Source organism: Genypterus blacodes, unplaced genomic scaffold (genome assembly GCF_046128005.1).
Source record: "Genypterus blacodes isolate CSIRO-AG114 ecotype Tasmania unplaced genomic scaffold, CSIRO-AGI_Gbla_v1 ptg000051l_1, whole genome shotgun sequence".
Lineage (NCBI taxonomy): Eukaryota > Metazoa > Chordata > Actinopteri > Ophidiiformes > Ophidiidae > Genypterus > Genypterus blacodes.
This window is the reverse complement of record NW_027466863.1, coordinates 854,241-877,431: the sequence shown is the minus strand read 5'-3', so window position 1 is coordinate 877,431 and position 23,191 is coordinate 854,241. Positions and strand designations below refer to the sequence as shown.

Sequence of the window (23,191 nt, the reverse complement as noted above, 5' to 3'; positions counted from 1 at the left end):
TTTGTGGATAAAAAAGAAGAACAGTGTGTGTTTGAGATGGAGGGAGAAATCAGCTGTCACATGCAATCAGTGTTGTGTTGGAGGTGAAGTACGAGCAGCAGTTTGGAGGGTGACTGAGCGTTTGTCAGTGTGTAGAGTTCATTAGGGGCAGAATTAACCACTTGTTCAAATGTGATGGTGCGAGTCGATGAGTAAACGGCACGCCTGACTGCCAGGCCTTGTTTATTTTCCCCCCGACGCCCCTCACCTGTCGACAGCAGGGTGGTAGAGCGGCCGACCGTCCTGAGGTGACAGGTAGCTGTAGGATGCTGATCCTCCCACCACACGGATGTTGAACAGCACTCGGGTGTTCTGTGAGGGGACACAGCAAAACAACACCGGGTGAAGCCAAGGACAAGACTAAAATACTTTGTGTGTGTGTGTGTGCGTGTGCGTGTACTGTGTATGTATTATTGTGCTTTTCATGAGTCATTCTGCTGCAGCTGGGTAGAATATTCTAGATTCCTGTTAAGAAGAGTGTTGTAGAATCTTTTTTGCCTTTTTTCTTGATTGAATCAATCATTGTTTTGGTATAATTTGTTTAAAAAAAATTAAAAATAATCAATTCCTAGAATCATGATAGTGTTTTGTTAATATAATAATAATAATACTTAATTTATTTAATCTAATATAATTTAATTTAATATTTATTACTTAATTTATTTAATCATTCTTTTTTTTTTAAATTTCATCCATTGAGGAGAACATTTTTAAATATATTGTCAATAAAGTCAGTAAATTGTAGAATTATTTTTTTACAACGAAACATGTTTGTGATTCTCGTGTGTCGGCTGATCTGATTAAAAATCCAAATTTAACCTTGTTTCTACATTCTGATTCATTACAAATGATGACACTATGTTACAGATTGACTTCAGAGTGTTATGACATCATTGGTTTAGGTTTAGGGTTAGGCACAAAAACAACCGTATACTAAAGCTGGGGCCGTAGTGGAGAATGGATGGATTGATGGATGGATCTTCCCTGTGTGGTTGATTACTTGGAGCTGTCATGCTGATTGGAGTGTCTCGTCCAGCTCAAATGGCTTTGGACAGCTGCTGTTGAAAAACTGCTGAATCTGGATTAGACTTCTATAAACACGGGTGTCGTCCGACTCTCACACGTCTCTGGTTATATTTAACCTGGATGATTTTGCTGTGTAAAACTAAAAGTAGGCCGACATAAAATATAAGCCAAAGCTTGCAAATGACATTTTGAGCTCAACAAACTCAATAGGAGACGTTTTGTTTGGCTTCAGAATATCATTTTTAGAGAAAAGGTTAATAAAACTCCTGCCTTTCTTCCCTATCATCCTCATCCGGCTTTGCAAGCTGGAGATGAGCTGGAGAAAGGAACAAATAAAGGACTGATATCTTTCTCTTCTCATGGATATATTACTCTGAGATCTGCTCGTGGTGGAGGCGCTTCAGGATTGAAGGGGTACTTTAAAAATGAAATGAAACTGATTTCCTCCTCTTGAAATGAAATCTAAGGCGTAGCCGGAGGGCAGAGCTCTAACTCCTACAACCCATGAGAAGAGGCTCAGACCAGCAGGCCCTTTGTAGACCTGATGTGAGGGCGCAAAGGAGGGCCCACATTCCTGCAAAATACCAACAAGCTCCTCGCAAGAATCCACTGGTATGCATCACCTTAGCAGGGTTGGATAAGCGTCTCAAGTTTCTCATTGTGTTTTATTACTTATTACTCATCTCTTAATCTGTCTGCTTGTCTGTCTTTCCTTAGGATCTCTCAACAAGCTATTTATTTCAATGAAACTTAGCAGGAGGGTTGGACCTGATCCTGGGAAGAAACCATGACATTTTGGTCCCAGTTAGGCTGATGGTGCCACAAAGAAACTACATTCTCTCCCTTGGTCCAGTCAATAACAGATTTCAGATAAATAACTTAAACCCCTGGTATCTGGCCCCCTGGTGGTCATGCCGTTATGTCCCTTGGTCTGGCCCTGTATGGACCGATTCAATAAATATTGCAGGATATGCAGAACAACATCTCGTCTACATCTTTCCATCTACTTTCCATCTACTTAACAAAATCTAAAATCATTCGATGCCAAAAAGGAGAATTTGAGGAACAAACAACTTATGGGAATGTGTAAATCTATTTGTAATCTGTTGTGTTTAGGCTGTATTTTACTTGTTTGTGTAGGACAACTGACAGCAGCATATATTCAGACGATAGGATGGGAATAGAATCTCCACATTTGTTCTCACATGCAGAGTGAAGCTGAGAAACTAAGACTTCATTATCTGCTCTTCGTGTTTCAACAGCATGTGTTTATGGACACTGCGGGCAGCCCATTTCTTCCAGAGAAAACATCAAACTCTCAGAAGCCTCAGCGTCAAGAAGTGAAAAATGAGATGACGGGTCTGAACCTAAAAATGAGTTTTCTCACTGCGTGTTACCACAAAAGGCCTGTGTGTACACGTGAAGACCACCCATAGACAGAGACAGAGAGAGAGAGGGAGAGAGAGAGAGAGAGAGAGAGAGAGAGAGAGAGAGAGAGAGAGAGAGAGAGCAGGAACTCCTCTGGTTAGTGTGGAAAGATAAGTAAATCTGATACATACATGTGCACGCATTCATTTGTAAAGTGTGTGGACACATTTTGAGCGTGTGTGAAACGCTCGGGCTCTGACACAAAAACCATACAACATGGGAGACTGAAAGGTTGCTCCACATGAGAAGATTCTTACTCTTATTTTCCATCATCTGGCACTCCAGCGTTTTGTATTCAGTGAGGGGAGGAATGTTTGCACCATTGTTTGCCTGAGACAAAGCAAAATATCTCCAATTACAATCTGTGCAATGGGCACAGTGTTTTCTTATGTAAAGAGGTTGAAAACTGAGTGATTCTCAGGGCCCAAACTGTATTTCATTCGACTTGATCCTCTATCCTACATTTTCTAAGGTTCCTCCTCACTCCTGCTAAATTTCACGTCAAATTCCTTTCAACAAAATGTGCCCAGATAGAGAGACGAGAGTGTGTGTGTGAAAGGCGCTTCAGTGGAACGGTGTGTAACATATTATGTCATCAGATCTGCTTTGCTGAGCACCAGCCAGAAAACATTCAAATTGACGTCAAGTGAAGTCAGTAGCAGAACGATGGGCTGTTAGTGAAGCTGTGCGTGTGTCCTGTTGTCTGAATCGCATCTTCACTGAAGCTGAAATTAGACGTGAGCGGAAAAAATCCACTTGTGAACGTAACTCATTCACGCTACGAGCTGCAGATTCTGCTGAGATGAAAGCAAACATCTGCTCTGAGCATCGCTGTCTTCTTGGCTCCAGCACACCGATTACGCTCTACATGCTGGTTTGTAATTAAACGGCTGACAGAACGCAGCACAAAGCAGAGGTACCAAAAGTTTTCCACCTTTTCATCCAAACTTTTCTCCTCTTCCTCCTCCTCCTCCTTGCCACCTGTCACCTCTCAAAGAACACCAGTGACGACAACATTTTGCGCATCTAAGTAGATGTCTAACAAGTACGACACCTTAGTACAAACGTTTCACAGTGAAATACAAAAATAGATTCTAATCCCAATCGATAGGATTTCTTTATAAATATTAAGCAAGTTTATTATTTTTCGATTTGAAATCTGTTCATCCCTGATGGGCTTTGGTGCAGATTGGAGGAAGCACAATACAGGCTTAAGAAACATCAAACTAATATCTACGAAAGGGAGAAAATACATTTCAAATCACAAATATGAAATGACACTGATGTCGTGTTTGATCCAGAGATTTTTTGGAGATTTTCGGTAGATTGAGAACATAATCCGTGAGTGTGTGTGTGTGTGTGGTGGGCTGTTGTGTAGGAGGGGAGCCTCACATTTTCAACATTTGTTCAGATGTGCACTGCTCCATGTAACTGAAGTGTGGTGGGAATGCGAGCAAGGAACCCACAGAAGTAAACAAGCACTGTACTTCCTGATCTGTAAAGTGATAAAGTATCGTCTAGTTCTGGTCTGAAAGCGAAAACAAATTTCATACACTTTCAACGACCATTAGTTGTGCAGTACCTGTGCCTGAGCTCCATTGATCATCAAGTAATAAAGCTTGCTGAGAATGCTCTGCTGGAGCTGGTCCCAAGAAATAGACCGGTCCTCCCTCATCAGGAACGGCGGTCCAAACCTGGAGACGGACGGAAGCGATCACAGTTACAAAGGCTGGAATACGTACCATACCCCTCACATGGACCTTAACCAATCACAGCTCCACTTACACGTCACCACACCTCCACTTCTACTATTCTAATGTAAATTTAACTTTATTATCAGTGAGCTTTCAAGTCTCATTATCAGCATCGGAGCAGAATTCTCAGTCTATAGAAGGCTTAGAGGGAGATAAACGGGGCATTAGAATGAGGATGAGGAGCGGGAAAACCTTCCTCTTCACACGCCAGAGTGTTTGCGTATGTAGATTCACAGTACAAACAGAGAATTTTCAACAATCTAAAGGTTCTGATTTACTCACTGGATCCGTGCAGACTTTAAAAAGAAGATGGAGGAAACCAATTGTAGAAATTTCCAATTAGATCATTGATACCGTGGAGCAAATGAGGTTGGATTAGTTTAAAGGCTGTTCAGCACGGCAGCCATTAACTTAAACAGCCTCCATATGACTTTCCAAAGGGCTTAGATGGGAATTTCCTAACTGACATTCAGTGATTGCACACGGACGGAGACGACAGACACCAGAGGGAGGGGAGGAAAATCAGAACGAGGGACAAAACCATTCTATTCTCTAGGTGTGAGTCAGATGTTGTCCACTCGTGCATGTGGAAGGACAAACTTCTGAAGGAGCCCTGGATCTTGCAACGGTAAATAGTTGATCAGACTATCACGGAGTCACTGGTGCACTCGGCTGCCTTCCACAAATGCATAGCGTGGCGTCTTTAAAGCGTGCAGCAGCAGATCCCGATTAGCAGCACTTCATTTAAAACACCTGCACTGCGGCTGAGCTCATTAACATCATCAGTGGCTTTAACGTCCTTGGCAGCGGTTAACGGCGGGTTTCCAACATAAGGCTCTGATTTAAAGCACAGGTGTTTGCAGGGAGAGTTCGTGAGCGGCCACATAAAGTGACGGTGCAACACATCCCACATCAGCAACGACTCCAGTCCCGAATTTTGTCTGTTGTTGTTGTTCTTTTTCTTGTTAAACATCGTACTGTCGCAGTATTCTTGATTTATAGTTTTTATCCAGAGCAACAGAAAGACTGAAAAACAATTTGATCCAAGAAACTTGAGACACATCATGCATCATTCCTGTTTTGCACGGATCATGCAGTCAAGTCCATTAACTTGTGTGTACATAATAAACTACATTTCATTTCTCACTGGCTGTCGACTCCCATAGACAGACTGATGACATATATGTGGTCTAAGGCACGTATTCAAAATGAATGCCACCAGAATCGTAGTATGAGAAGATATGAAAGACAAAGCGACACAATTTGAATATTTACCTCGTAAATCCACAGAATCAAGATGTAGCTGCACTAAAATCGCATGTTTCTTCAACAAAAACTGTAATGTGAAACTCAATCATTCTCTTCTACGCTCATCTACTGGTTTCACATCTTAAACAAAGCAACGCGAGTGAATCAGAAGGATTTCACACGTCGCCGATTTCCACTAACACACCTGTGAACCCATTAGAAAGGGGAGCAGAGGAACGTATGTGTCCAGTAACATCATCACAGCACAGATGAGTCCTCCAGCTGTCACCTGACCACAGACGTGGGTGGTTTGATCAACGACGCCGAGTCCTTGCGAAACTTGAGACGTCCACCTTCACAGATTGAATTGGACTTTCTCGCGGCTACACTGGCAAAGTCACCTAAGTGTGTATTGATCTCTCTGGACTCTGTCAGGGTGACAGATCTCTCCATCGTGCCAGATGTCAAATTCCTCAATCCTTTGATTTGAAACTGGTCTAGCGGTGAGATGTAGCAGTCGTCCCTGATGCTCAGAACTGAAATGACCTTGATCTGCTCAACCACATCTGCTGAGAAGCTGCTGAATGAAGGAATGGATTGATCCACTCACCTGACGGTCTGCTGACCTGCGCCCGCAGCGCTACACACCAGCAGCAGAATCTTTGCGGGGACGCCTTGGTTAAGGAACTCCGTCGACAATGTCCCGGACGAATGTAACCTTTGACCCTCGGGCCCAGTGGTGTAGGGGGAAGACGGCAGGCTGTGATGGTACCCTAAGCAGAGGAGAGAGAAGACAAAAGGAAGTCAAAGGAGTGACACGAAGAAGGGAACTTGAGGAGGACACAGGCTGGATTGATCACAACCATTGATTTCTTCTGCTGATTGCATAAGTCATTGATTTTGCATTGACACCTGGGAGCGTGATGCACAAAGCAAGTGGCTCAAATGTGATTACCAAACTGGGCACCTCTGAGGCGGAGTGAGGAGGAGAATTGAGATGTATAAATTGGTGAGACAGCAGCTTTCTATTTAGGGGGCGGTGATTCAGAGGGGAGAACAGATGGAGCGATGGCTGCCCGCTCTCTCAGCAGGGGGTTTTATCTGATGCAGCTTCAGCTCCACAACCCGGCCTGGTGGGGTGCCAGGCAGCTCCGCTCCCCCCCCCCCCCCCGCCCCCAACACACACACACTTCCCCCACCCCCGTCATTTCTTTAGCAACGCAGCAAGTGTGACTGACTGAGCGAAAAGCTGAGATTACAAGATCGCTGGCAAGATGTGTGTCGCGACGTCGGCAGAACCGTGTCACCGTCGCAGAAAACACAAACCCGGGGGCCTGACGTGCAACGGCGGCTCCTCGGAGGTTTTGCTGCGATAAATCACATGGTAAATTAGACCTGCAGACTCAGAATGGAAGCTATCGATTGGCCACGGAGGCTGTGCCCAAACCGCAACCTTTTATTAAACACTGTTGTCTACACCGGACACACGATTCATCACTGCCAGTGGAAAATGCCACGGCCGTAACCGAGATCCGTGCAAAATAGCGAGCCGCTGCGTTCACACGGCTCTCTGTGAGAAGTGTGTGAGGATGTCAAGCTCTGTACAAAGAAGAGGTTCCACTCAAAAACAAACAAAGAGAACGCTTTCAAACGGATGACGCTCTGATTAAGGCAGTAACCCCATTTTCACCTCTAACAAAAATTGCACGCTTGCAGTATCCGTTCGCCACTGCTTTTCCATGTTAATGTCGGTTTATGATGGACTGGACTCGGGTGAAACATGTTCATGAAACAGCGGTAAAATGCAGAGGTCACCTGGTGGCCAGACTCAGTGTGATTTACACCGTGAGGCAGAGGAGTAGACCTCCGCTCCTTATCGCTCATTAAATCAAACTGGATTTATCGCCGCTCGCTGTCACATACGGCACCGTTTCAGACATTTTTCTTTTCAAGGCTCCTTTCACTGCTCGCTTGAGTTACAACCCGCTGTTAACCTTTTGGGACGCTTTCAGGTTTACGCGAAGAGCAACTGTGGAAGTATGAGGCGTTTCTGAGCACGGGCTGTGGATGTGTTTTAATGGGACAAGTCACCTACAATACAGAGACAGATATGTCAGTGTGAGTAAGTGTGTGGACATGATAGCAGCTCACAAACACATCCACACACACCGCGTCGAGACCCGGACATGTTTTATCCCTCGTACCCGTCGATCCCGATCCCGTTCCGTCACCGCTACAAGCCCCGTAACTGATTCAGAGAAACCACAGAAAGCCTGAGAGTGAATTCATGGCGCCTTTGCACTCTCAGGTTTCATTTGCAGCTATCCAACCGCCACACAGGATGAAGCCAGATTGCACACAGACAAGACGACACCAAAGCCCATAATGAAACACCTCTGATCCCAAAGTGGTGGTCTTCCTTCACCCTCTGCCACACCTCCGCTCCCCCGCACGGGCACTCGCACCGTACGACACACGTGTGATTTCAGCTCATTTTTGATTCGGACGCAGCAGGACGTGACTTCTTTTCTCAAGCTGTGTGTGAGAAGTATTACCTGTAAGTTGTTTACTTTCCTCAAACGGTTTCTGAAAAGAGAACGTGATCCCGGACACTCCCACGCCAACGGCTGTTTTAGGAAAGGAGTTTAATGTGACAGAGACGAGTGAAATGAAGTGGCTCAAGCAAAACTTCATTTACATAAAGATCATGTTGTCACCCATCTGTATTTCCCAAATTATGTAAGTGAGTTAAAGTTGATTTTATATAACAACAATACAAAATCTTGGAGTCTCCTTGGCTGTAAGTGAGACACATATCTGTCAGTGTAAGACAGACAGTTGAGGACACAGACTAACTGCATGGACGTACGTGTGGACATACACACACGTTTCTCCTGCTGACCTACTTGGATTTATCTGATCGCTCAAATCTGGACTTAGTTTTCCACACGGGCTGTACAAACATCTCCCGTGTTTGTTGGAAAATAAACCATTTACACCTCCAGAGATGGAAACTCTGAGTGAAACGGAACGTGGTACAATATGTGGAAGCAGCAAAAAGGAAAACTCTGACTGGAAACTTCTGAGATAAATGAATAGCAGCATGAACCTGTTTTCTGTTTGTGCTGGAGATAAAAGAAGTGAAATGGATACTTACCGGGATCCCATTTTCAGTGTTCCAGACAGTAATGCAGCTTCCTTGCCACAAAGAATTAATGTCAAACTCAATTACTGTTCCAGCCATAAGCAAACACAACCGCTTTATGCTGTCTCGGCTGCCCGGCCCCTCAGCATGGAGACATAAATGGTAAAACAGCTTGTTAATCATATAAAGCAGCTATTTGTCATATGTTGTTAACCTTAGAGGACCGCACTTTGCGTGTTTGCATAACGCAAGCTGCACATTTACGCCATTGACAAAAAGAATAGGGGTCTCGAATGTCAGCGTGTCCTTGTGCGTATACGGCAAGAGTCAGGGCTGGGATGAGATGGAAGAACTGGGAAAAAGAGTAGAGCCCGTGTGGAGAAATCAGGAGCATTTGGGAGGGGCGGCTCTTTGCCTGCTGACATCCAACGGCGTTAAATCAAAGTTAGGACCGGGTTGCCGCTGTGGCTCGACCAACGGCCATCAATCACGTGTGGTAACTCGTAACAAGGAAAGGAAATTGACCATTACTGCCACATAAAACGGTATTCCCTTCAGATTTCACACATTTTTGCTTTAATTGCCCTCGTGGAGTGAGAGCGCCCTGCGTCGCCTCTCTTTACATACTGCACACTTAAACGCATCTTCCGTAGCGATAACCTCTCCTCAGTGGTATAGCAAACGCAAACGAGAGCGTGTGCATCATCTCCCACAAACAGGAAGCAGCTTTTTACTCTCATTTAAACATTTATGGATAACAGATTAAGAGTCTATAAGTGATCTGACCTTTTTTTATATTGCAGACATTAAGATTACATGTCGATGGAGCCAGATAGTCTATACATAACAAGCTGTAGGAACCATTTAACACACAAGTTGGATTTTAATGGAGCTTTTTATTCATGTACTAACTTCATTTTAACAGCACTGATGAATTACAGTCAATCGTCTCTAAGCGAAGCCCCTGGAGCATTCTATTTCTTTTGAGTAAGAGACTGTTTTGGTACCTGCAGAGAGTAAATATAGACTTACATAGACGCAAATATACTGTGTGTTTTATTAGCAAATGCTGTTTGGAGGCTGAGCTGTCGGGGGTTTTCCTCTGAGGCTGCGTTGCTCTGTGTGAAGATGAACTGTGTGAAGATGAAGCTAAATGAAAAGTCGAAAATCCCAGACGACCCTGAACAGAGCAGCAGCAGTTTGTTTACAAAAGTACGAAACAAATTTTAGACAGAGTTTGATTTGATGTTTTAATTTAGTTAATGTGCCCAAACACGCCCCTGAACGCCACATTCTCTGAGGGCGATGAGCGATGGGCAGCAACAGTGCAGTGCCCAGGGACCAGCCCCAGGTCGACAGCCTAGTGCCTTGCTCAAGGGCAAAGGCAGGAGCGTTGACCTAACACATGTGTTTTTGATGTGGGGAAACCTGAACCTACAGAGTTACATCTACATCTACTTAAAGACAGTAGAGGTGTTTTGTGTGTGCTTGTGTACCTGAGATTCGTGCAGAGCCTCCCCTGATGTAGAGAGGCGGGGCCTGGAAGGCATAGATGACATCATTCTCGGCAATGCAGGTCAGATCCTCCTCATCAAAGAAGGAGCGGTGAAAGCCTGTGGAGTAAACCTCTGTGAGGACAACCTGGGGAGACACACACACACACACACACACACACACAGAGCACAGGCGCATTACAAATCTCATACTGCTGTGAAAATGAACTTTGAACCCCTTTGATGGAGCACTAACATTATCCCCTTTAATCACATCTCACTGTATCTCAGTAAAGTAAGCCAAGGTGCTGCTGTGCTCTCCTGCTTTGAGGACAGACTGAAATCTGATAAGAGTCAATATATCCCGGGCCAGCACAGCTGCTTTTACTGCTTCTCTTACCTGATCTGGGGAGATTTTCCCCTCGTCAGCCACCATCCTCCTCAGGCAGGCCACGGAGCCAAACAGAGGCACGGGCAGGCCGACCCGCAGGTACCTCTGCCCTTTGGTGCTGAACACCAGCGTCACACACAAAGGTCTGCCAAAGATACAGAGCAGCACATGAGCGGCGGGAGGGGAAACAGCAAAACAGCTTCTAACTTTGACTTATCGGGCTGGGATCGCCACTGCAGCCTCGTCTTTGGCCGAGAAGGGACGAAAAAAGAAGACGTTCATGAATAAATAATGTGAGCTTATATTTTTATAAATAGGGCCTGTGAGTTCTTCAGAGGCAGCGCTGACATGAGCAGGATGCTTGGACACAACAGCTTCTTTAAGTAACTGTGCACTAAGGCCATGCTGTATTACACATACAGAGAGAAAGAAAGAAAGAAAGAAAGAAAGAAAGAAAGAAAGAAAGAAAGAAAGAATGAAAGAAAGAAAGAAAGAAAGAAAGAAAGAAAGAAAGGAAGAAAGGAAGAAAGAAAGAAAGAAAGAAAAAGAAAGAACTGCAATACTGTGATAAAAACGTATCAATGTATGCAAATGTTTACCAAAAAATAGCTCAATTGGTATTGGACACAATATAGCAAGAAATAAAATACACACACACAAATCAAAATAGTCAAGGAAAAATTCACACTCATAAAGATTTTGCATAGAATATATTATAAATGTAGAAAGAAATCTCAATTATATTGAGAAATAATGTCAAATGAAGTAAATAATGTCAAAATACAATGAAATCCTGGTTTGGAAGCTCAAACGCTGTGTTAACATTTAGACAGGAGAAACATTTCCATGTAGTTTCCTCATCACAAGTACTCCAAATGAATGTCAATATCATGTTCTACCTCCAGTATGAGAAAACACAAGCTGCCTCCTGTTCCCCTGACTCAGATGAGAGACAGCAAACTTTACAGCAGCTCCCCGTCACCATCAAGGTTCTCCGCCTCGATCCAATCAATACGCCTCAGCTCACGGTGGCGTCCTCGCTTTATGACAAATTCCCTTTTCATAAAAATTGGACAAGTGAACCAGATAAACGTTGCTGCGTCAGCGTGCACACAGTGTACCAGACGAGTGGAGAAGGTCAGAAGGTTGAGTATTCATCCAAAGCTTTGGATTCAGAGCTAATCTGAGACAATGATTACTATTTGGTTCAGTTAATAACACCCTTTGTGTGTTATTCTTCCAAACAATGTTAACTCAATCATAATAATGAATTATGTTAATGATAAGAGTCCACTGGGACCTCCTGTAGAGGATTAGAACCCTCACATGGTGAACAATGATATGTACCTAATGAGTCTGATTAATGCAGCTACTGGGATATAATATTCATATGTGGTAGAGCTGCGTCACATACATGCAGGCAGCAGGCTGTGCAGTATTGGCTTTCACTCTGAATCTACATACTGCAAACAATATTCTCCTAACACGTAAACAGTACATAAACACCAGGGGACAGAACCCGGAGTTTGGACGGCAGCGAATGTTGATTTAGTAACAAACAGTATGTGTGAACGGCTTAAAGACATGATCTGTCTGCGAGTGCGTTGATCTGGTTCACTCGGAGAAATAATAAAAAAAGGCTTTAGAAGACAATCCATCTGTGCTCTCTCCTCTGTGTCACCACTCAGAAGTGCCTCCTCTCTGCCACGCAGTAAACACAAGAAAAAAAGTTCTCAACTTGGCAAGCGGTTTGTCAGGACGCGGCTGTTAAAAACCATTTCCCAAATTAGATGGGATGTTGGCTGAACTTTATAGATTTCTTCAAAGCCTGAAACGACTAAAAAGGAAGGAAATAAGCAGAAACAATCAACCCTGGCAAACCTTGAAAGAGTATTCAACGCCCTCCTCTGCATCAATCATGGAGAACTGCAACAGAATGTTCACAGAAGCTGTTACCCCAGAATGTGCCTGCCGATCTGAGTTTGCGACAAAAATCCCCCACCAATGAATCATTTAGATTTTGTTTCTGGATCTTAGGACCGTAGTCTGATTTAGCATCTGTCAGTCCCAGTGAAGGCAGCCTGCGGACAGAGCTGCCTGAATGACCAGTGTAAATCATACCAAGTCAAACGTTCAGGGCGAAGAGACGTCTCGCACGACACAAGATGCATTGATTCAGGCTCTTTGTAGGCCCCCAAGGCCAGCTTTTGTCTGTTATTGTCTCTAATTGCTCCAAATATCACATTGCAGGCTGCATCATCAGTGTGTGTGTCTCTGTGTGTGTAGTTGTGGCAGAACACAGCTGTTCATCTACACGGTTTGACAGTGAGAAGAGGCAAGTTGTGGGAAAACATTAACAACACTTGTCTAATTATTATGTACACTGTAAAAAGCAGACATGTTGTTCTGTAAGCATGTTTGTGTGCATCACATGAAAGCCAGTATTTAGGAAACTGAAAAAGTAGCCAAAGGGTATTGGGATGGTGTGTGTGTGTATGTGTGTGTTTGAGAGATTGCCAAAGACATAATCTTTGTCATGAATGGGGTTTCCCTCCTTGAAAATGTCAGGATTTCCTGAACAGGGTGACCCCCACCGACCTGCCAGGGAGGTCGAGTGGGTGCTGTGGAGTAAAGCTGAATACAGTCATTGTTCCTCATTATTGACGAGGATTTCCTGACGGTTTTCCCTCTGGAATATGAGTCAGACAACTTCACATTCACTATGAAGTGCCCAACCTTCGACCAGCGATCAACCAAACTCATTGACCCAATAGCCAACCTCCCCCCCGTCTCCATGACGCAAGTAACATTAAGGTGATGAACGACCCAATTCTGCCATAACCCTGTGGAGTTTGCTTTTCTTTAAATTTCCTCTCTAATGCCTGTAATACCTAAAATAACCTGCACTGTAAAAATGCTTTGTGAAACAAAATGTGACTATGTGTTTGTAAATGGAATTTTAGAAGTAACAAGCTCAAATATTGGAAAATCATCCAAGAATACCATTAAACATGACAAAAAAAAATTCAGAATGTGTAAAATTGTTAAGTCTCGAAATTATTTATTTTTGTTTTGTTATATTGTTTTGTATTAATTTCTAAAAAAAATGAATGATATATATTTTTAAATGTGATTTTTACTAATTTAAAGAGCATAACCTTGATTTTATGCTTTTTTTATTTTTTTTTATTCTAAGAGATTTATTCCCAAAAGCATGAAACCCCCAAAAACGTCTTGGAAGACTCTAAAAAAGCTCTCAAACGAAGGAATGAAAGAAGTCCCTGCCCCTTTTACATTCAACTGACCTGGAAAATAGCAAAAAATGCCTTTTGTTTATTGTTTACAGGCTTGCATACATGTCATATCTTGGAAAATGAAATTTTCTGTCACTTACAAGACACATTCAAGGAAAAGCAGGATTGTAAAGACGACTTTCAAAGCAGCAGAGCTCACCTGGTCTGGCGAAGAGGGATGGGGAGAGAGATGCAGAGAAAGGGATCAAAGGTGTTGCTCTGTTTCAGACAGTGCGGGCACGTCAGCGATGATCTGAAGGAAACAAAGCACATACTCCTCACATTAAGGCTCAGCGAACCCTCTGCTGATTTGATGCAATGAATTCCAGCAAGGAAAGAGTTTAATTGTGGTACACAGCATGACAAACCAAATGAACACAGTTTGATGCCCGTCATGTGACTGCGAGAGAGAACGACGGCTGTTTCTGATGAGAGCCGGAGAGAAATATGGGGCCGAGGTGTGAGGGAGGCTGCAGAAAGTGTTTTCCATCTTGTTGCATCACTCTCACCAGTCTCACTAATGCTCACTGTGATGCCGTTACAGAATACTGAGCAGAAAATGCCGGGATCTTTCCAAAGCGATTACCTTAACATCCTCTGCATCTGAAAGCAGGGAAAACCGGATGCACAGTGGAACAACTTCCACTCAGTCCTTGTGTCTCTCTCTCATTATAGTCAGCTAATTGCCTGAACAATGAGTCAACTTAAGTCCATGTAGTCCTGACTGCTGGAAGTGATTTTGTAACATCTTAGTCCAGTTTGCCGGATTTCCTGGATAAGACTTAAGTGCATCTTGATTTGTTGCTTACTATAAATGTTTTTAATCAGTCAGTCCATAAATCAAGACTCCTTTATTGTTAACTGCAGAGGCTCAAGACGTATTTTCTTGGAATGGGACTAAGTAAATATAAAATGACTTTCTACTGACATCTGAATCAGACTTTACCCAGTCCAAGCCACAAACTCTAATGGCTTTAAATTCATACTCATATTATTTTTGGCATTCACGTATCATCTACATAACACAAGTGAGTGAAGTGTCTGCCAGCTGGTGAGCTCGCTCCTTCCTAAGTCCTTCAGCGCTGCCTGGGACCAGATACATTATCCATACAAGGAGAAGCACGGCAATTGCAATCAGAATGCAATCTGACCTGCCAGACGACATGCGGATGTGAGCCGACTCACATTGTGATTGGATCTCAGTCACAACTAGCCAGGTGTAAACGCAATACATTACACAGGATCAAATTGCCTCCTCGTCCTGCTCTTTTCCGTTAAAGTCATTTTCAAACTGCAGTTGTGACTCGCAGTAAAATGGTTGCCTACTACAGGAATGTAAACAGCAACAACCCGGGCAATAAGTGTTGCAATGCAAGGCCTCACATCAGACAACATAATACAGATCAGGTATCCAGATATAGAGGTCAAATGTTAATGGAACATTTAAATACAGAGTTAAAGTCAGATATGAAAACTGATCTGCAGGGCTGATGGCGACCCGTTATTCTGAAGGGCTGGCAATTTCCAGTTTCCATCGTCAGAGCAATATATGGGAGGAAAACCCCCTCATTTGCTAGAGTGGAAGTAAAATTAGTGTGATTGTAGTTTGCAGCTCTTGGTTTGATTAAGTACAATTCTAGTAATGTGGAGGGTGCTGCTGCCGCAAATTAGCATCGCCTTCCCTGAGTAAAAGCTAGTCAAAAAACAAAACATGTTACAGCTGCTTATGGAATAAGTGATGGAAGCCAGAAGATCGTTAAATCTCATGAATGCATTTGCGGCGTAAGAATATATGACCACAACAGATGTCAGTGTAATAAAAAAAACAAAAACACACACGTGACCTGTGTGACTTAGTTTTTACTGCTAAACCTAAAATTCCAGACACGGCTCAACATCGACTGCAGTGCTATATTATTAATATGACGCCTGCTGGTTGAGCATTTCTATAAATTTACCTTTTGGAGTAGATTACATTTTTGTAATCTTACATTTCATTAAAGAGGCTTACGATCTTTGACTTGTTAAACTTTTGCCAATTTTGTTTGGGCTTGATTCTAAAAATCTAGCAAATAAAAACAAGTAGGTTAGTCAGGGTAGATATTATAAAAAGATTTGGCCATAAAGATCCTAATTGTGGAAACAAATTCTACATACTGCTTTAGAAAAGCTCTTAAACAACAAATGTGGCCTCATAGTAAAATATCTTTCAAAATCCAGAGGGCACATAAACTGAAAACAGATTTGTGTGAAGAACAAGGTAGAGGCAATAAAGCTCCTAGGGCACAATGAAGTTTACTGAGCAGATTTATCAAAATGTCTCATTTACTGATATTAAATTCATATTCCCCTTTTTCATCCTATTCCTTTATTGTTTCACACACAGGGCACACCTTTATCAGGTGCCCTTCCATGGGAAATTAAGCCAGAGCAGAACTTTTCAAATGGGTTTTCCCTATAGGACGGCACCTGACAGACCCTGTGGGAGAGGGGGCGGGTGGAGGATTGTGAATAAAGCTCTATTCAAGCAGACCCAGCTGACACTGGCTCTTAGTGGAGCTCTCCCTCTTGGCAGAGTAGGAAATGCTGCCCTACGGATGTCTTATTCTCGCCAGGAAACAGTGTGGGTGACTGCGCTCCGTGCATACAAATCAAACTCGGGCTCAACTAAAAAATAGATGTGTGCACTCCTGCTATAAAAACACTTAAAAAGAGAGGAGCTGGTATTCTGGCGATGCTCTAATGGAGCACGCATGTAGAGGTGGAGTGGTAAAGCATGGATGTGAGGTGCAGTCATGCTGAGTAGACGCACAGATACACTACTTCCCCGGCAAAGGCATCACCCCGCTGCGAAATGTGTTTCATTCCAGAGATCCATTTAATCAACACAAACTGTAAACAGGTTCATGTTTAATAGATTGGCCGCTAATTCCTCTCACCACCCCTGGATGCAATCCTCTGGTGAAACATGATGGATAGTTTACTCACCAAGCTAATGATGAGATATTGAAGAGGCATAAACTTTTATGTGCAACTCATGGTTCACTAATTGGCCTCACAACATCCCCATAAAAGCAGGCTCCTTTTACTTTGTGAGCTGCAAGAACTCCAAAGCACCAGCTACCCAGTCGTGCCCTTCACGACGTAATGAATCAGGAGACGACCGGATGACGCAAAGGTCACCCGGTCTCCCTCTCTCAGAGGAGAGACGTGAGGGTTTCAGGGAAAGTGGATTCTTTTCAAACCGCAGTAAGACGAGCTGGAGTCCTATGAAACTTTTGTTATCTGACACGCTTGACTGCCTGTCACTTGGGAACGCTATAATGCACAGCGCTTGACAAAAACGGGACATTTTCAGTGGAATCTCACACACACGCAAAGATCACACACCTTCACCTCAATTAACATTTATTTAACCCATCAACAAATGTATATGGGTTCAAATTGCAATGGTGGAAGCTTAGGACTAATCGCAGAGGAAACCCTAGGGAAGACGTGAAGAAATTAAAAACAGATCTTACATCCATGCAGCCAAGAATTAAACTCTCTTCAGGACCTCATACTAAAGTTTGTGTTCAGTCAATGTGGCATGTATCATCTCCACTAACTAACTAACTAACTAACCAACTAACTAACTAACTAACTAACTAAGTGTATCTGAGTGGGTGAGAGGTACACATTTTGCCTGCCAGGTTGCTCATACTGCTGCTTCCTGTCTAGACACACCCAAAGTGTGACTGCTGAAACATTTGACAGAGAGGGTAGCAATTAAGAGATGCGCGCTGACAGATGTATTACGGGCACTAACACAGAGCTGCCAATTTTCCAAGGAGTTGGCAGATGGTCCAAAGTACTGACTGGATATTACCAGTTCAGTCAGGAAGGACTTGAAACATTCAAGATGTATTAATTAAACATCGCAGCAGATCTTGGACTAGACATTGAAAACTCCCTATCTGGTCAGCTTGGTGGTGTCAGAGAATTGTGTAACCATCAGCTGCTGGACAGGACACAGACTGTGGAAAATAAAAGAATGAGTCATCTGGTCCAGATCTGGATGGAAACACAGTTTGATAAGAAGTGATTGGAAATGAAGTATTGGTCTATAGACTTTACGTGAAGATACATAACCAATCAAGCCTAATTTTGAACAAAACTATCAAACAGACTCAAAATTAAATTGGTATCATCACATCAACACTTTAAACCAGCAGAATCATTGTTAAATCAATGACAGAGCTGAGATCAGCCAATGGAGGCATCAACAGAGTGTAGCATGGATCCTATGCAAACACAGGAAAGGCTTCTCTGTAGCTGAAATAATAAGAGTGTATGAGTGAGGTGAGAGAGGATAGAGGAAAAAACAAAAGGATGAAATGACAGTGTAAATAAACTGTGATCGGAATCCACAAGAATCCACGGCAAGAGTTTGATGAACTTTTGCACTATCTGGCAGCCAGTAACACATCTAAACACCGTGCTATTCCAGATCAGGGAGGGAATCATCTCTCATTGGCTCACCTATACTATCCTACTGATTCTCATAGATTACTATATTTCTGTGTTATGAAGGCAGCATGAGCTTTCTGCTATCATACAGCAGGAAGCTATGTAAAATATTTCATATTACACAAAGTTGCAAAGGGTGTCATCATTCGCTTGTTAGTAACGTGTCGACTTCAGGCCCCTACTACACTGCAAGAGATGAAAGAAGTGAGATGAAACAACAAAAGAACAGGCAGGTGAACACGTCCTTGAACACCACATGCAGTTGAGTCTTCCAGAAAGGATTCTCCTTTGGGGGGCCGTGCGAGACCTCTTTCTTCCCTGTAAGCTTTACTTTGCATTGGCGAACTCTGGGGCCCTTTAGTAGCCAACCTGGCAAACATTGAGGTGGAATTATAGAGGCTACATATGACAAATAAATGTTCTCTTGGCCGGATCAGTCTGTGTTATCAGTCACAGCACCTCTCACTTCACGGACTGACATTGATTAAACAAACAACAGCTTCTGATACTCTTTCATGGGAGCGTTCAGAAACTCTCCAAATCTGTCCAAACATCTTCCAGACGTTATTAAGACCCTTGAAAGGTTCATTGATTCATATTCTCACAGAAGTGTTTGGTTGTTACAGATTCTATTAGAGTGAAAACCAACTCGGAACACAAATATACAGATAACATTTGTCAGTCTGTTGGCTGATCCGCCTAGATCGGACGAGAGCAACACACTGGATCAAATGAAGCACTTACAACCAGAGAAAATAAAAGTTATAATAAAATAAGACAACAAGTGTGGAGTTCATTTTGTCTCCTTTTGGAATTGGTGCATCAAATCCTTTGGCGCTCAGAGTCTGAATGATGCTTTGCTTCCAGCAGATCACAGCTGACAGATGGACCTATTATGGCAAAAATGAAGTAGCCATTCAACTCCTGGATGATTGGCAGCTGTGAGACAGAATGACATCCAGCTGCATGAGAAATGGTGATAATAAAGTCATGAAAAGCCTGCTGGGAGATTTTGTTGGAAACCCACAAATACCAAAAAACATTTTAACGGGAGGGCACGAGGAGAATGCATACCTCCACCAAGGCCCCAGTAAGTCTGATGTACAGCAGAATTACAGATCATTTTATATTATCAATCAAGCACCATCAATCAACAATTGCAGTCTAAAGTGCTTTACATCCTTGATAGACGTAATAATTGAACATAAAAAATAAAATTAAAGATGAGAAGCCCTCTTAAAGACAATAGACAATAGACCATCAAGAGACAAGTCAATGGATTAAGGAGTAAAGCCATGGAGACTAATGTACATATAGTAAGTAAAGTAAAGAAAAAAAAGGTAAAGAAACTACTTCAACAGGAGGAAAGTCATATATGAATGTAGAATTAAAAGAGATCTCAAACAACTAAATGACATAAAACAAGAACGTGATACAATTAACAGTAAAAAGAAAGAAAAGACCACAAATGGTAATAAACCGAGGAAAAATGCAAAGTGATAAAAACAGGCATCTTAGGTAAAAGCCAGACTATGTGGGCACATTTTAAGTGTGCTTCTAAAAGCGTCTCTAAAGTCATATCATAAATGTGACCCCCACCCAATCATGTTTTAATACACCATCTGGATGCCGTTTCCCACAACTGCAATTACATCACCCAATACAAAAAGTGAGCACTTTACCATCTACCAGCAAAGTGAGGAGTAAAGGTTTAGGGGCAGGAGGGCAGTTTCTCGTCGGGCCTTTTCCATAGATGCTCTCGCCTGTTTGATAATTAATGGAAAAGCTCTGAGGGAGAACTGAATGACTTTTATTCTATCCAGACATCTGCCCCTGACACCACTGTGCTCCAGAGAAGTAATGACATTTCCTTTACATCTGTTGTAGCTACAAATTAATTACAGTGTAATCTTGTCGAATGTAGCCTAAGTACCTATATAGGAACAGGAGTGTGTGTGTGAGGGGGGAGGATGGTGATGTCAGGCTGCCCGTACTTAAGCGTTTATATTTCAATGTTATGAGTTAACTGAGGTTTAAGGCATTGCTTCATGTACACACTTAAGGTTTCGTCAATGTTCATTTGCTGTGATCTGGAATAAATTGTTCCAATCCTGGTTCGGTTTGGGTTCACACCAAACACAAAACAAAAATATGCAGCAAAATATGTCAAACATGCCTGGGGGCAGGAGCAACAAAATGCCAGTATAGCTAGATAACATGGAATTAAAAACATAAATGTCACATATTCCCAGTTGTAGTCATTATGTTTGTAGCAAAACTATGGCAATTGGAAATTCCCAATTCGTGTATACTTCAAATTTAATTAAGAGGGGAAAAAATGCAAATATCACTTTGTGTGTGTGTATAAAGATAAGGAAAAACTCACTTGTACTGTGCCTGAAAGTGTTCCTGGACAAAGCTGTGCTGGATCCTGGACTGCTGGGACTGGGACGACTCAGAAGACGCTCTCTCCTCAGCTCCACCAGGATCCTAAAACAGAGGAGGTCATCAGTACACTTCAGTCAGTCACATTCTCACACCAAACAAGACACAAGTTATGTTAGATCGTCTTTCGCAGGATAAATATCTATGGATTGTTCAATGAGACAGATGGAGGAGAGCCACTCTTTATACACGGTCGCCCATAAAGAATCCAACTTAATGGGCGACCGTGTGCAATGATTGGACTAAAACTATTTTGAAACGTTGCCTGACTTTCTAGCCACATTCTTGTTTTGTCTTTGGCAATGAGGTGTCAATCAAAAACGATGGATTGACCGATTATTGACCTGTAATCACCCTGTGGGAGGCCTCTCTTTATCCTTTCATCTATCAACCAACACCGAGTAGAGCTGACCTTGGAAGATGAAGGGAGGGAGGGTGGGGGGTGTTAACAGAGACTGACCACCAACAGGCTCACAAGGTCAAAAAACAAATGTTTGGGATGGAGCACATATGCACCGCTGTGTGTTAACGACAGGGAACAAACAGAATAACCTTCAACATCAGCTCCACAGTGCATTCATCGACTTTACCTCACAACTCCGGTACGACTAGTTCAACACAGCTACACTGTAAATGATTAAACTTGGTGATAACGCTGCAAAAAAATGCGGCGACCTCTTGACCCTTTGCCACATCTCCTCATCGTCAGGGGGAACAGGACAGGAGCGTCAGGTTGCTCCGACGCAACGGTAGATACCCAGAGGGAGTTAAATAAGCATATTGTTTTATATTCCGGCGTCTCGGTTCATTCATGAAACAACACGCCGACTAGACAGCACCGCGCTAAATCATAATCGAGACTCATTTCAGCACACAAGTGTCCCATTACTGTTGAATTATTGTAAGGTAGAAGCCAAAGAAGCTCAATCAGGAGTTTAATGAGCTGCTTCATATTTCAGAGATGATTTATACTGTTTCAATTTGTGTTAAAGGTACAGGAATGTCAGCTAAGGAAATCCAAATCGATGACTACAAACCACTTCAGGAGGGACAAACGATGCTTTTTTTTTGACACTAGTTCACCTCACAGTCAAATGAGCTCACAACATGTCAGAGCCTCTTTCAATACAAACAATAAGAAGGCCAGTAAGAGACGTTTATGAATGAGGGATGAGTGTGTCTGGTGCCATCTGCCCTCACTTATGAATTACCGCCATCATCTATTATTGTGTTCACTTTGCATTCATTGTGAAATTGCTGCGCCCGGAGCTAAAACACATCGCAGCTCTCGGCTATAATTAGCAATCATATCGCTGCACGGACTCCGTTTCACACCTTAGCAGCCGCGGAAAAGTCCCCGGCAACATTGTCTCGGTTACTGAGTGCTGTCTGCTTTAAAAGGCCATGCAGCGCACGAGCACCCTGTTAACATTTACACTATCAATCCCACAATAGCCCGGTTTAAAAGTCAGGTACTTGAGAATGCATTAAGTCATCATATCATTCCGCTGCGCTTTTACACCCCGGGCTGGCAGGGCCAAACGGAACTGCACTCTTCCACTCCTGCTCTGTTGACACAAACACACACACCCACACACACACACACACACACACACACACGCGCACACACACACACACACACACACACACGCACACTCTCTGCTCCTGGTCCCATACTGGCCGCCACTGTTCCTGCGTTCTGGCAGCTCCATCGCGACCTCTTCTCACAAACGGAGCTAAGAGGAAGGTTTCAAATCTATAAAATGGCAGAGGGAGGGAGGGAGGGAGGGGGAGAGGGGGAGAGACAGACAGTTCATGACCATGTCAAATCCCGAGGCTTTGACAGAATTTGAGCTCTGCAGAGACCGAGTCCAAGCCTGAAACTTGACCCTCCTGCTGCACTGTTCTCCATCAGACACACACACAATAGCAAAACCCTGAAATCCATTTTCCCTCTATCCTGTATGCAAGCACTTGAAACTTCCTCTGGACAGCCTTGTCTCAGGTTCAGGTAGAATGAGCGAGTTAGGGTAATTACGTGACGCGTTCAGACTCCACGCTCTGTTTTTTTTTACGCTCTCTTTCATTCCGTGGCAACGCTTTCAGATTCCAGCGCTATCTCCACGCTTAGATAACCACACAACATTCAGGTCACACAGTCCAGACACAGTCGCTCTTATCGCTTCTTAGAAAATTCGTGCTGGCTCTGCCCTGTCAACAGACTGTAAGGCGTCAGCTCCGTGTGAACCGTCGCTGTTGACGACGTGGACGTTAAGCATGGTGGGACAGAGGGACAGGTTACATGCTGACTGACATGTGGGCTCTGATAAGGCCTCACTCATCTAAATGATCTGGTGGCGATACGTGAGCTGTGAATGCTCTTAAAAGGGAATCTGTCTCTGGAGGTGCTGAAATTGAGA

At 43.2% G+C, this 23,191-nt stretch overlaps 1 protein-coding gene across 2 annotated transcripts in view; it reads right to left on the bottom strand.

Annotated features, from left to right (window-relative positions):
• The window catches only part of usp43b (ubiquitin specific peptidase 43b), a 49,982-nt gene that overhangs the window by 9,409 nt on the left and 17,382 nt on the right, over window positions 1-23,191 (bottom strand). For both annotated transcript variants that reach the window (XM_076150117.1, XM_076150118.1), the window contains exons 3-9: window positions 20,713-20,816; window positions 13,978-14,070; window positions 10,534-10,669; window positions 10,137-10,281; window positions 6,106-6,268; window positions 4,076-4,187; window positions 248-351 (exon numbers count right to left, since the gene is read on the bottom strand). In XM_076150117.1, the coding sequence (XP_076006232.1) occupies window positions 248-351; window positions 4,076-4,187; window positions 6,106-6,268; window positions 10,137-10,281; window positions 10,534-10,669; window positions 13,978-14,070; window positions 20,713-20,816 (857 nt within the window). The remainder of the gene's footprint in view (window positions 1-247; window positions 352-4,075; window positions 4,188-6,105; window positions 6,269-10,136; window positions 10,282-10,533; window positions 10,670-13,977; window positions 14,071-20,712; window positions 20,817-23,191) is intronic.